Below are 15,287 nucleotides of genomic sequence, written 5' to 3' on the forward strand. Positions count from 1 at the left end.
ATTATTGAGAGTGGATGAGTCAATCTAGACTGCACTGGCACTGGATAGCTCACCCCTGTCAAGAAATAAATGCCTTGAATCAAACAGAATGAGAATTTCATTTTATCTCTTACTAGTTAGATTTGCCTCGGCTTTTGAGCAAGATTGGCTTTGGAACAGCCAATTCCTGCAATTTGGGTTTAGCTAAAGGAATTATGGGTTTATTTTCGGCCTTTATTTTCTTGTCTCATTCCTTTGTTGCTATGGTAACCTTCCACATCCCCCAAACTGCCCCTTCGTCTGGCTGATGGGTGGTCCTTTTTCTTTTCTTCAACAAGGCCGGTGCACATACAGAGCTTGTTTTGTTGTTTTTCTTTCTGTCTTTCTTCCTTTTTTTGTGTGTGTGTTTGCTGGAGGCTGGAGACCAGATGACAGCAAATTGATCCGACCAGTCACAGACAGAGATGTGTGAGTCCAGTCTGAGTGATTCAGGCCTCTGAGTGTCACGTTTTCTCTCGGCCCTCCTGAAGCGTGGTTTTCCAAATACTACATTTGTACGCAGGAACCTTCCCTGTTCTCCTTCCCTCGACACACACTTATTATTAAGTCTCAAATGTCGTTCGTGACACAGAATGTAAACGCCCTTATCACAAAACGCTCGGCTGTGTCTGATTAAAGGAAGAAAAAAAAAGAAAGAAGAAGAGGCAAAGCCTTTATCAAAAAGAGGAAGTGCTACCTTCTTCTCTACCACATCCTCTCATTTCTACTTATCTTCCTTTTCGACCCTGTGACATGTTATTTTCTTTTAAAGGAGCGGATTGAAATCGAGTGCAGTCAGACCTTTTTTGTGTTCACAGAATTCACAAGAGCCTCTATTCAAATTGAATGCAACCCTCCACTTATATCACTGTTTTGACAGTTTTTGGAGTTGACATCATTTAAGGAACTCAATTCAGCAGAGGTCATCTGATTCTGTCGAGCCGTGCTGGGAGTAGCTGAAGGTACTGAAGCTTATTCAAAAAGACTTTTTGTTTATGACCTTGTTTGAAAGTTACTGTCAACCTCAGGAAAAGGAAGCCACACGCACATAAAACACAAGAGAGAGAGAGAGAGAGAGAGAGAAAGAAAGAAAAGTTGCTCACCGAGGCTCTTCTCATCTGCGGCTCCAGGAAACAACAGTTTGACACGCTCCAGGCCACGTCTGTTGTGTCAGAGTGTGTTACTTTATGTGTTTGCTATGCTTTGTCTCACACCATATGATTCAAAATGTTCAGAGGGAGAGATGCAGCCCTGCAAAATATTTGGGGATCCTTAGTACTTGATCCGTTGAGTACAGAATGTGCCACTGAAAAAGAGAAGTGAGGAAACTGAACAGCTTCCGTCTTCAGTCTGGCAGGTTCTAACAATCCTTTTAACCTATAGTACATATTCCAGAAATGCAATATAGTTGAGCTGAGCCTTTTTTGCTCATACCTGGAAAGCTGAAGTTTTGATATTGAGTATTTGTACAAAACATAAACAGCAATCAACAACAACTGAGCAGCTCCCCCTGCAGCGGTCAAAAGTTAAGCACTGCGGTCAAGCACACTTTCTGGCCTATTAAAGCAGAAGGGAGAGAGCTTTTCAAAACAGTAACTCTTTTGAAAACATCAACAGTGTTTCTTTACTTAGTGCATAGTTGATTCTTCTACAGGTTTTTGTCAGCAGGCCAACAGTAGTCACCTTGAGGAGGAGCTATGGAGCCTGAATGCTTTGAGAAATACAAAGAGGAAGACACCTTGGACATTGAATCCTTCCAGGGTATGTGTGCATTCAGTAAGCTGCTGTTATCTACCAGTTAAATGTGTAATACATTTACAAGATAGGTTCACATGTTTTCAAGTCCATCTTAAAATAACACTTGTGCATATACAGTATGTATAGTGAAAGAGTTCCTGGTAACTGTAATCATTCTTATCCATACTGTGACAACGAGGGGATTTAGTGGTAAAAAAGACTAACTTTCAAAGAAGACCCACTGGAAACAACTTTCTTGAATGGAAGCCAGTTGTAATTTTGAAATTTTAATGTATCTTTCTCTACTTTTCAACTAGTCACTGGTTTCCTTTCATTTCTGTACAATGTGAAACTCTATCAGCAGACTCTTGCTTGAGTAGTGTAAATCATCATAATGACCATCATCTCTGCATTGTAGGTTTTTGTCAAATTTTCCTCAATCAATATCTTTATGACATACTGCAGTGCAGACATTTCAAGTCAGTCTGTACTTACAGTGTGTAAAGCTGCTTAGATCACTATTTTTTTTGTTAACATAAAACTATTACACACTGTCATCATAATATCATGTGAAAGGGGTCGCTCATAGTGACGAACCCACAGAGAAATATATCCAGACTCTGCAGTTCTCCACAGCTCTATGTCTTTCAGCTCCTTATTTAGGTTTTCACCGAGCAGCAGTTTTTGGGACACAAACGCTACTCCAATTAAAATCTGATGTAGCTCTTTGTCTGCTGGATGTGTATTGCTAAAATGTTTGCCATACCAATTTTATTAGGTGATGATATGTCTGTGTTGTGTTCACTGCTTTTTCCTCTACCCCCAACTGGCCAAAAAAATGTATTAATTCAGCTTGAGGGTTGGGTTATGCTCCAAAAGAAGTAGTTTGTATGATGTTTTGTATAACCTCGTCAGGAATCTAACGCGTTTATAGTTCTGAACAGCTACACTTGAAAGTGGAGTGAAAAGCCGACCGTCAGAGAGGGGGGAAGAGGCACTATGGTTTAAATACAGGGATAAAGGCTTTCAGAGTGTCTCTCCCATAAGGTATTCATAGTGTTGCACTTGGTTGTTCATGTGAAAAGTGACAAAAATAGTTGTGTAAAGAATGCACAAACAGAACTTGAGAGAGAAGTTAAAACCGTGGCTCCTTTCTCACCTCCACACACCTTGCTAATTATGGCATGAAGTGGGTATGATTGTCAGATTGATCAAGAAAATAAAGCAGACTTGATGTGTGGTGTAATGGATCAGACAAACTGGACAAATCATCAAGTTTCAGGGCTCTGTTAATTAATTGGCTGCTTGGAATGATATATAGGTACAGTACATGTATTGTAGTTGAAGAGCAAACACACTGGTAAGGTCTTGTAATAAATAAAACATTTAGAGAACATAAAAAGAAATGATATGAGAGCTGTCTATCATGATATTAAAGTAAAGTAAAAGGCTGTCTAAAAAATGAATGACAACAAACTGAACAATGCAATTTGTGTGTCTTCACACAGGAGACAAAACAAAGGTCATTCAGCCAACGTCTTTAAGAGACCCCGACCTAGAAAAGCTGAAGGAGGTAAGAGATTGATTCCCCCATATCTACATATAACACTTTGTCGGAATCCCTGTCGTCCATTCAACATTTACGGTCATATCAAAGCCTGTTCCAGACTAACACAGATCCAAGATTCCCGTGTGTCTTGAGTGGGCCGGAGATAAATGCTACACAGGAAATACATTTCTTATCCTGCATGTACAGTATGTGTGCAGTGAAGAGCATGAATAATATCTGACGCGGGGAGAGGAGTGCAAGGATCGGTGAAAATTTAATGAACATAATTATCAGAGGTGATGGGAGACAGATCAGAGAGGAGCAGGGAGCTGACTGAGTCTGCACACTTTTTGACGGGAAAAGATGGCAGCACAAGTGTTTCATGCAAGTGGCAATGAATGAATAACTTGATAAGCCTGACGTGTTTTATGTGTAGAGTGTGGGGGAAAAACAAATGAAATATCAGTCATTTTTTGGGGGGGGGGTGAGTACTTTGTGTTTGTCATCATATTCCATCAACTTGAGGATCATATTATCTCTGGAAATTGATTAAGACACTTGAAAAAAACTGGGTTTCACGTTGTTTTTCATCTGCCTCAGCGGCAACAGCAGAATGTATGCAAAAAGATGAAAGTGTTTGATGTATCTGACTGTGTGATGAATTGTGTCTTGGTAGACATTGGTTGATTGGATCAATAGCACTTTGAAAACAGAGCACATAGTGGTGAAGAATCTGCAAGAGGATCTGTTCGATGGGCTGGTGCTTCATCACCTGCTGTGTGAGATAATACACATTTCTATGACTGTACTATCACCTCATTTTTCAATGTCATGCTTCCCACTTAATCATTATTTAAAATAGCCAAATAGTGAAAATTAAAACTACCAAATGTTTGCCAAAAAGTCACCAACTTTAATATAAAGAACACAGCCATTGCTAGTGAAACCCTGACCTTACAAATAATTATTTCCTGATTTCTACAGCAAGGTTGGCTGGCGTACACTTGTCTGTGGAGGAAATAGCACTGTCAAAAAAAGCTCAGATCCGCAAGCTGGAAATTATCATGGAGGAGTTGGACAAGAGACTGGGCCTGCAGGACAGCAGCCGGATCAAGTGGAACATCAAACGTGAGTCATGCAGCTGACTAGGCTTCAGCAACAAAGCAACAAGTGAACAAATGTTCTGTCCTGGCACCGATTTTGAATTACAACAGGATTTGGTAACAGCTCAAGGGTGCCATGATAGCTTATACCAACTGTGAGGGATTTTAGAGGAGATAAAATTTGCTGACATTACGAGGGATCTGTTTTAATCAACCTGTCAGTGAATTATTTGCTGTTGCTGGGTTATGGAAGCAAAGACAGGCCGATAATAATTTACATTTTATAAGCAACTGAATGCTTTACTGTCACTTTGAAAACTGTCTATCTTAATGTATGCGGTTTAAAGTTCCCTATTCGAAATTTCCAGAAGGTAATTTCAAATTTCATTCAGACTTGATTGCTAGTCCCTGGTATACAAATTTAGCTGTTGAATGGAATTTTTAGATCCAAAAATGACATGTCTAAAAATTTTTAGAGCGATATTAAGGTAAAGTAGCATCAGTAGGAAATGTTGGGTTAACGGCAACTTAATACAACTACAATAAAACTTAGCTCTGATACAACGTTAGGAAAGTGAGCAGTAAACAGTGAGGCTACATCAATGAGTAAATTATAAAAAGTCTGGATTACCTGCACGCGTCATTTCAGGTGAATCACATGTGCATGTTGAGGCAATTTGAATCCAGAGTGGGAATGGCAGACTCCACCACTAACACAAAAACTGCTATACAAAATGTAATTACAGAATGTAGATAAATTGAATGGTCATTGCTGAAAAAATGCTGTGACCATGTTGCTGTAAAACTAATCGTTACTCTAATCCGTTTATCCCTTTTGCTGTCCGACTTCTCAATTCCTCATGGGGTGTTTTTTTTAAATGTTTTTTATGCTTGTACAAGCTCATAATCTTGTGTATCTTTTTAGATTGTATCCTTTTAGACAGTTGTTTAGGGTTTTTTTATGTAAATGTTTTATAGCTGTTGATTTGGGTGGCAAGCTGCTGCATACAATTTCCTGTATAGAGATAAATTAAGTTGTATTGAATTGAATTCAATAAATAGTATCAAAAGTCTTTGGCATTATAACTTCAAGTATTCAGTAGTAGTAACATTTCTCAGTTAGATGTACATTTTCAGATAAGTCTTTATGGCCTTTCTATGTTTTGACACTGGGTGGTGATTTCTTCCATATCAGTGCAAGTTGATTGTCTGTGTTCTGCTCTCTCCTATTTGTCTGTCAGTCATCCACAACAAAGACCTTCTGGCCACTATTCATCTGCTGGTTGCCATGGTGAAATGTTTCCAGCCTGATCTGGATTTGCCGGCAAATGTGAAGGTTAAAGTTGTAGTTGTGGAAGTAAGTTTTCAGTTCAAGCTCAATTCTCAAATCTATCTCAAACATATATTGTGTGGATTGTTGCTCAGTTTTGGTTCACTTCAATTACATCCAGGTCAACAAAGGTGGAATCAAATCAGATGAACAGATAGAAGTCCTGACAGAGGAAAGGTTAGTAGATTTCTGTCCTGTTTGATTCTGTGGATGCGAAAAAAAACAACAACTCAGAGTTCACCTCATATTTTTTTGGCTTTTTCAACAGCAACACAGGCTCAGAGTCCCTCAGCAATACTGAAAGTGAGTATGAGTGGTCGGAGGTTGAGTCATTGTGACATCCTGAATGTCATCCAAACAGCATTACAGCCCACAAGGACCTGATGCACTTTTCTGTCTGTCTGGTCACCCAGGGGAAGATCCCATCGAGCAACTGCTGAAGCTTGAGGATCACAAGGTCAACACGGTGAAGAAGGTATAGCAAGTATAAGAGGAGAAGTGCTTGAGTAGTTTGAGTTGTTGCTCTCTCAGGCGGGAATCTACACTATAAGTATGATGAATGTAGATACTGTACAAAGTATATGGATCAAATATACAAGGAATGCTTTTTTTGGTATTTTGTGTGATTGGGGAACTATCAAGTATTCAAACAAATTATCAATTCCATGTAGGACTGCAACTAACAATTTTTATTATTAGCAAATAATCGGTTTATTACAGTATATTTTTATTAATTGATTCACCATTTAGTCTATAAAAATGTTAGGAAATAGTAAAAAATGTCCATCACAATTTCCCAGAGCTGCAGGTGACATCTTCACATTCCTTGTTTTGTCAGACAAACCGTCCAAAACCCAAAGATATTCACATTATAATCACATTATGAGACATTAAAAAGCAACAAATCCTCACAACTGAGAAGTGGGAATAACAGATATGCTTGAAAGTAAATTTTAACGAATGATTGACGGTCAAAATAATTGCAGAATCATCTTCTTTCAATTGATTAATCGACTAATTGTTTAAGCTGTAATGTTACAAATGATTATTTTCATAATCAAATAACCTGTTTAGTTGATTCATCATTTAGTCAATCAAGTGTTAAGAATGAACTTCTTCCATTGGTGGCATCTTCAAGTGTCTTGTTTTGTTCGAAAATCTGTCCAAAGCCCAAAATATTCAATTTACGATGATATAAAACAGAGAAAAGCAGCAAATCCTCACATTTGAGAAGCTGCATAAGAGGGAATTTTGCATTTTTTGTTTTGTTTCAATTAATTTTCTGATGATTAACTAATCAATGACTCAACTAATCACTGACATTTTATCAGCACTGCCAGCAAAATAAACATCCTGCTTTTAAGAGAAAAAAAAAACATAAGACATAAACACACGGAATAGAGAACAAGACCTTTCCCTATGTTACAAGATAAGGATATAAATAGGTATAAATATTTACATATAGTATATACAGTACATGTTTAATAAAAGTTATTCAGACCAAGTTTTAACATTTGCTGTCATTCCCTCATGTTTTCTGGTTGCACTTTATTCTGAGTAAATAATATCCATCCATTAAGTAACCAGTGTCTCTGAAATAAGATATGAAGGCTCTAACATGCTGCTGTCAGACATTTGAATCCTTCTGACTGTAACAAAACAAAAGTATTCATTAGAGTTTGATGAAGAATATAATATGTTTAACACCTAATAATGTCAGATAGATAAACCCAACCTTTAATTAAAACTGCCTAACCTCCAAACGTTCAATTTCAGGCCATCTTACACTTTGTCAACAAGAATATGTCGACCTTGGGTCTGCAGGTGGATGATATGGACAAACAGGTACACAGCAACAGCTGCTCTGGAGCACATTCAGGAGTTCCTCATTGATTACTTCCCCTGAGATTATATCACCTTCGTTGTCGTGTGTCCTTTCTGTCCAGTTTGCTGATGGTGTGATTCTGCTGCTGCTGATTGGACAGCTGGAAGGCTTCTTTGTGCCGCTCGGTGACTTCTACCTGACCCCTGTCAATCCATCAGAGATGGTATGGATTCCTGACACATTAGCAAAAGAAGTGCATCCTCACAAAGACAAACGCACGCCACTTAACTTTATTGCTACAGTCTAATCGTCCTATCTGTTGAACCTTACAGATGATGAATGTGCTTAAAAGTCCACTGCTCAAAAGAGAAATTACTGATTTCAATTAGAAAATCAGCTTACAGTTGACTGATGTGGTGTGAAAGTTAAGATATGCACAGACTCCATTATACTAATTCAGAAGTTCACAATACATTTTTTTTTCTTTTCTAATTTGAGCTAATCTAATTTCCCATATGAGAACAGTAGATAATGAGCAACAGTACTGAAACCTGATCCAAAATCTTGCCTATTACAATATATGATGTCACATAATTAATATTTTACAATTCCCATAATAAAAGTAGATGCATAATTACTGCTGTGTCATGCCTCACTTATAATGATATCTTTGATCTCACTTTACTTGAAGCAATAGGATGAGTCTATGAAAAAGTTATGATTCTGTTATCAAAGATATGATGAGTTCATGAATTACTTACCACTTAAACTTATTACTGTTTAAAGACACAGTGACACTCAATATAAGACTTTTTGATACCCTTAAAGCAGAAAACACATTATGTATATAAGCTCAATCTTAATATATTATGTCTCACACTGCTGTGATAAGATTATAATGTAACACTTGTGTGATGACGTGTCACAATACAGGAATTACCCAATTCTTGACCACTTTATAGCCAAATATGTTAAATCTGTCACCTCTAATATCATGGAAACCCAACACAAATGCAAATAAGATGCATAGATTTGGTTTATTTATTAATTAAAACCTTGGAAATGTACAAGTGAATGAATACAAAGATGTCATCAGTGGTAAAAATGTATTTTATATAAACTATTAGTAGGCTATTACATAAAAAAACTTGATTGTCCTGATGTGTGCACATTTTAGTACACTGAGTTGTTTTTCCTCTTTCTCAGATTTCACTGGCAGAGATTAATTCACAATCTGTCAGTCTCATGATTTTTTGTGATATATTGACAAATTAATGAGGGAACCTGCTGCAAAACAGCTCAATCACTTAAATATTTTATGTCATGTCTATAAAAGAAAAGTTGAACATTTTGGAAAATACACTTTCTACTCGATTTAACTCACAGCAAGAGAGCAAATAAGAGAATCGCCCAAAATGTTGAACTTTACAACTTCTTGAGTCTTGGTGAATAGTAATGCTTCGAATGTAATTTCCTGTCTTTTCTGTTTTTCGTTAAACTTTTTTTTCCCCTACAAGCAGCTGTCAGCTTGCTTGATACTCTTGCCATGATTTAACTTTTATTGTCTTGGTTTAAAATCTTGAGACTCAATTCAAGAAAATTCCCAAAACAAATAAAACTCCACTGGAAACAAGAAACATATTAGGCTGCTCAGGCAGATATCTACTAGTTGTTTAACTTTACTTGCACTACTCACTTTATAGTAAATATAAGATATCAGCACACATGTTTAGATATTATTGTACTAGAAATTTGTTAAATTCAATTTCAATAGTAGATTAATACATTTTAAATAACTGAATTTTGTATTTAACAACTCATTTTGATTGTTATATACTGATGTTGTGTTTGACATGTTCTTCCTTTGACCTCTAGCTTCAAAATGTGACCTTGGCCTTGGACCTTCTTAATGATATAGGCCTGCAGTTGTCCAGTGTTGACCCACAAGGTGAGAAAATTCACACTATACACAGTCTGCTACACAATCTTGTTGACAACAGATTTACTACATTAAAATGCCAGACACAGAAGAAGAAGAAACAGAAACAGAAGGCCTGTGTTTAAAGTGATTCTAACTGGAAAAAAAGACCTCAGATCATCAAGACAGCAATGTCAAACTAGTACAGATGATATCCTCTATCAAGAGCATTTATCTGGATGACAGATACACCAAAATCTGTTTGTACATCAGGCGAGGAGGGGGATCGCTCCGGTAGTTTGTGTTAATCCCCACTGCTTGGTGGAGTGTGGGTTTGACAGTGTTTTGGAAGGAAAGATGGAATTGCTGCTGAATATGAATGAGTATGACTCGTGTCTCGATGGGTATCACTGCGGATGATTGGCTCAGTCCGAGGTCATCATCATTCATTTAGAGAGGAGCTGCGAGGGAGACAGTCTCAAGGGGACGATGTCACTCTGGTGCCTGCTGATAGACACAGGGATATAACCTCACCGCTATGACTGTATCTAGTATGTGTGTGTGTGTGTGTGTGTGTGTGTGTGTGTGTGTGTGTGTGTGTGTGTGTGTGTGTGTGTGTGTGTGTGTGTGTGTGTGTGTTGAGGAAGATATGTTATCTGTATTCATGAGCACTACTACTGTACGCCACACAGTTATCAAGCAGATCCCGGAAATATTCTGATTGTATCTGTGCACTGTAAAAACTCATTGTGAAATGTAGTGTTTGACGATTTCAACTTGCAACTCTTGGTTATCAGATTTTCAACCGTAAAATCATTAAAATTCATGATTTATGGATTAAACATATGAGATTGAGCATTCATCCAAATAATAATACAATTATCTTTTCATTATTTTCCTATTTTCCTGTTTTCATTTCATGTGCAGTAAGTTAAGTTTCTGGAAATCCTATTTTCTCCTTGGTTGAATAAGGTTAGCGAAGGTTCTTGGGATTCTGTCCGTTTGTACATTAGGTGAATCAAAGGTATATTTCGGATAAAACTTTAAATAAGAATAACATTTTCGGCGCTATATAAATTTATGTACTTCACTGTCAGTCATGATTTGACAGGAACAAATGATAAAAAAAACCCATAACGATAAAAGACTGCAGATATAAGAAGGTAATTCAGGCCTGATAAATACTTGTTACCATGGAAGATATTTGTGGATTCAACATAACGTGCAATCATGTAGTAAATTTTACAACATATAACCAACTTATGACTTTTAACCAAAATCTCTTTAATATAATCTTTGACATGTTTGCGTTCAATAGACAGTAGATAGCATAGAGACAGACAGGAAATTAAAGGAGAGGGAGATAGCATGCAGCAAAGGTACCAGAATCAAACCAGGGATGTTGCAGTTATATGATGAGTCACCAGGACACCCATCATTTAACCTAAGTATAGAGCATTTGTTTAAGTAAACTTGCAGTTTAAATTAAGTGTAGACATGTAAATTGCTAAGTTAAAGTGAGGTCTAATACTTATTGCATGTGTGTCCATTTATGCTCCCTTTTCTTGTGGGTAGAAATACATAAAAGTATGATGACACCTCTGTCTATTTTTTATCTGTTTTTCATGACACAGTGGTTCTAATGAAGGAAAATCTAAATGCTACAGACTACAATTGTAATGTGCTGCCAAAAACATCAAATATTAACCAAATTACTTCACACATGGAAATGTAATTTACAATTGAATAATTAAAATGAAACACTTAGGTAAATGACTGTAACAGACAAATTAACCGTGTAGTAATATTAATCATTAAGGGGACTCAAACACAGTGGTAAAAAGATCTTAATACAGGATTTAAAAATGCAGATAAACAGAAAAGACCTGACAGTGAGAGAGAAGACCTGCTTCAGTCTGGGAGCAGCAAGGGGAAGATGTGGTCACCACAGGGAAGGTGGACTGGCAAGGAGTAGCAGATCAGATGATCTGAGGGGTCTGGACATAGATGTACACACAAAGCCAGATCCATAAAGAGATGAGTTTCCTAGTTTGGTGTGGAAGAACTTGAGGGCCCTGACCTCAACCCCATCCAAGAACTTTAGGATGAACTGTAACGCTGACTGTGAACCAGGACCAACATAATGTTCTTGTGGTTGAATGGGAGCAAAACCCCGCAGTCTTCCCAGAAGAGTGGAGGCTGTTATAGCAGCAGATTAATATTCATGGTTTTGAAATGAGATGTTCAACAACCACATATGGGTGTATTGTTTGGGTGTCCACTTTTGGCTGTGTAGAGCAAATCACTCCAGGGAGAGAAGAGCGAAACAGAGTGGGCGAGTGAGTTACTGACTTGTTCAAGTGTGTGAATCAATCAATAGCAAATTGATCTACTCCACTTCCCAGCAAATCCATTATTGACAAGTTGCTCTGTGGACTTTCTGAGCTCGAATCTCCCTTTCACAATCACTAAAACTTCCCCATAATATTGCCTGCCTGCCATATAGCCTGTAATCAGTGGTGGAAAGTAACCAAGTACATTTACTTAAGTACTGCACTTAAGTACAATTTTGAGGTATTCATACTTGGCTTGAGTATTTCCATTTGGTGCTACTTTATACTTCCACTCCACTACATTTCAGAGGGAAATATTGTACTTTCTACTCCACTACATTTATTTGACAGCTTTAGTTACTTTTCAGATGAAGATTTGACACAATGGACAATATAACAAGCTGTTAAAAATACAACACATTGTTAAAGACAAAACCAGTGGTTTCAAACTTTTTTGGCTTGTGGTGTCGTACAAAAAGCAGTTCACATTTCAGATGTCTGTAAATTGTTAACAGCTCCACCAAATAGTGATTTTTCCCTCTAAACTTCTCACATGGTTTCATTTTAATAAATGTTCAAATGATCCAATGTTTCATCAAAAATCAAAGATGAGAGAAAAAGTCCAAAAACTGAAAACAGATTTGTGTATCAGAACTTTTTTTTCTTCTTTCCTCTCCAATTAATCATCTCATGACCCCTCAGATTTATCTGGAGACCCTTTGGTTGGAAACCACTGGTCTAAACTAGCTAACTGTAAATAAAGTAGTTCAAACCAGCTCCACCTCCAGCAGCTACAACAGTAACATGCTGCTTAGACACTTATGCTTAAGTATTAATAATCTAATGATGTCTTATATAATAATATATCAGTCAGAGGGACCAAACCACTACTTTTACAGTAATACTTTAACTACATTTTGCTGCTAATACTTATGTACTTTTACTTAAGTAGGATTTTTCAGGACTTACTTGTAATGAAGTAGTTTTACATTGCTGTATTGGTACTTTTACTTCAGTAAAGGATCTGAGTACTTCTTCCACCACTGCCTGTAGTTGTAAAGTAAATCCTCAACACGATAACTGTTAATGTAAGGACCAGCTTAATTAATCTGAGCCATGAGCAAGTGGCTAATTTAATTCATTTTTAGTGTCTCTTTAATGTTTGGCATAATTGCTGTGATGGAATGAGGAATCGCAGCACTCAGGGTCTAAAACGGGAGCGCGCTGCGTGCATTAATGAGGTTAGCTAGTGGTTGAGTCGATCTTTATGTCACATTTATTCAGTTAGTGCATCTCACAACAGAGAGCAATTTTGTTGGGATCTCATCTCACCAAGAACATATTGATTAAATTTCTGTCTAATGTGTTTTTCTTTTGTCCTCCTGATCTATGACCTGTTAGGATGGATTGTGAGAATAGTTATTAGCTAATGTTGGTAAAAGCTTCTTCATATTGTCACTGCTCCAGTGGCTAACGGATGCTGATGGTGCATTATAAACAAGCTCTAAATGTCTTCTGTGAATTGTGTGACAGATATCGTCTCTCAGGACATCACTGCCACCTTTAAGATCCTGTACACCCTGTTCAGGAAGCACAAAGGGATATGAGAGAGGACAGACACGAGAAGAGGAGATCAATAACAGGACATACAAGTAAAGTGGAATGTTTGGCCAGCCTTGGATGCCTGCTGTCTCCAAACTTTTGCAAATGCTGTATATCTAATTATATGTTGACTGGTTTTTAGACATTCGGCTAATGCTCTCTTCTGAGCTGACTTTAAGAATAATTCTGGTTCAATATAACCTTGGTCTTATTTTTATAGTTTTCCAGTATGTTGGAAGAACAACCCCCCTGATAATGAACATATATGAATGTTAGACCCAACAGTACCAAAAACGTAGCACATAGGGGGAGGTTGGGGTGGTGGATGGAACTGCAACAACTAACTGCATTGGCATGAGGCTATCAACAGAGCAGTAATTAGAAGTGTCAAGTTATAATGGCTGCCATTTATACCTGTATGAATATGATTGGATGTTACTAGTCAGCTGGTAGCCAAGCAGCAGATGAATGAGCCACTAATAATAAGTTATCTGCCCAAACTAATGCTACTACATTAATGATAACATTAATCAAGACTGTGTCTACTGCTAGCTTAGTAGTTAGTGTGATGTGAATGTTTGGATCACCAAAGTCAGAGGGGTTAATCTTTTGGGGACTGTGAATGTACAAAATTTAATGGCAATCCATCCAGTAGTTGTTGAGATATTTCAGTCTGGACCAAAGTGGTGGACCGAACGACTGACATCACCATCCCCAGTGAGTCATGTTGCTAGCATGGCTAAAAACATCCAGTGGGACAAGAAACACAGGCAGTCATACATGATTTAAACATACCCCTGGGCTAGCCAAAGGAGAAAATGAAGGTAGCAGTATAATGATTTCCAAAACTGTTCACTGTAAGAATCTGTCACAGTTTACAGACCAGCTACCTGGTTAAACTTTGACTTATACTGTATGTTGTGGTTGTGTACTCCCATAGTTTTCTTGTGCAATGAGGAGTTACATGTATTACTCACAATTCAGGTGTCCACACTTTAGATTTTACCTGCAAATAAAGTGGTTTAGATCATTTAACTAAACAGTTGGCTTGTTTACAACTTGTCTGACTGCTTGGGGTTTTTTGCCTCGTCTGACTTTGACTTTGTAGCAATCAGATCTCAACATCTACTTTGTTGTTAGAGCATAATCATAAGTGATAGAAATCACTGCCAAAACCAGAAAAAATAAGACCCAAGCTGTGATGAACTGGAATTACTAAAAAGCTTTAAAATAAGTGGAAGAAAATAAGCTTCAGTAGCTTTAACTGCTCATTCAATAGCAACATTTTTAAAATGTATTTAAAATGAATTGTTGATGCTACTATCTGATGACATTGTTGGCAGTATAAGGACAACTAAATGTAAAAGTAAGCACAGATAATATATTGTCTATTCTTTTTTTCATATTTTTACGTTCACATTCAGTCAAATAAACCTGGTGTGGATGTCAGTGTCACCTTATTATTTCCCAATAATTACAATTTTTCCCTCTATTTTGTCTCACTATGCATCTTCTTCAGCCTAACACAGCTGGATAATGGTACTTTTCAGTTTTGCTATAGCACACACCTGTCCTTGACTTCCTTCTTCTGCTTCGTCTTTCTCTGCTTCTTTCATGTGTTCCTCATGGCAGTCTGTGACCTCCTCTGTGCATGCAATTGTTATTTCTCGGAAAAAATTGGGATTTTTTCTTTTTCTTTCTTTTCTTTTCTTTTCCATTGAATTGTTGACAATTCAATGTCACACAAATGTAGAAAGGGTGCAGCAGCGATGGAGTGGAGCACAGAGAGTGAGAGACAGACAATAGCTGTGGTTCCATCAAAGCATTTTTTGCAAATTATGTGTTCAATTAGAAAAGTTGGCTAGAAGTGGA

At 37.4% G+C, this 15,287-nt stretch overlaps 1 protein-coding gene across 1 annotated transcript; it reads left to right on the forward strand.

Annotated features, from left to right (window-relative positions):
- The first annotated feature begins 276 nt into the window (after nucleotides 1-276).
- parvg (parvin, gamma) lies at nucleotides 277-14,864 on the forward strand. The gene is made up of 13 exons (XM_042412453.1): nucleotides 277-980; nucleotides 1,673-1,779; nucleotides 3,264-3,328; nucleotides 3,981-4,083; nucleotides 4,289-4,432; nucleotides 5,649-5,764; nucleotides 5,859-5,914; nucleotides 6,006-6,040; nucleotides 6,151-6,212; nucleotides 7,514-7,582; nucleotides 7,684-7,785; nucleotides 9,438-9,510; nucleotides 13,347-14,864. Exons 2-13 carry the CDS (start codon nucleotides 1,716-1,718, stop codon nucleotides 13,418-13,420), a joined length of 963 nt encoding a protein of 320 aa, XP_042268387.1. The 5' UTR covers nucleotides 277-980; nucleotides 1,673-1,715; the 3' UTR covers nucleotides 13,421-14,864.
- The last annotated feature ends 423 nt before the right edge of the window (nucleotides 14,865-15,287 follow it).

This window comes from Thunnus maccoyii, chromosome 5 (genome assembly GCF_910596095.1).
Source record: "Thunnus maccoyii chromosome 5, fThuMac1.1, whole genome shotgun sequence".
NCBI classification, from domain to species: Eukaryota; Metazoa; Chordata; class Actinopteri; order Scombriformes; family Scombridae; genus Thunnus; species Thunnus maccoyii.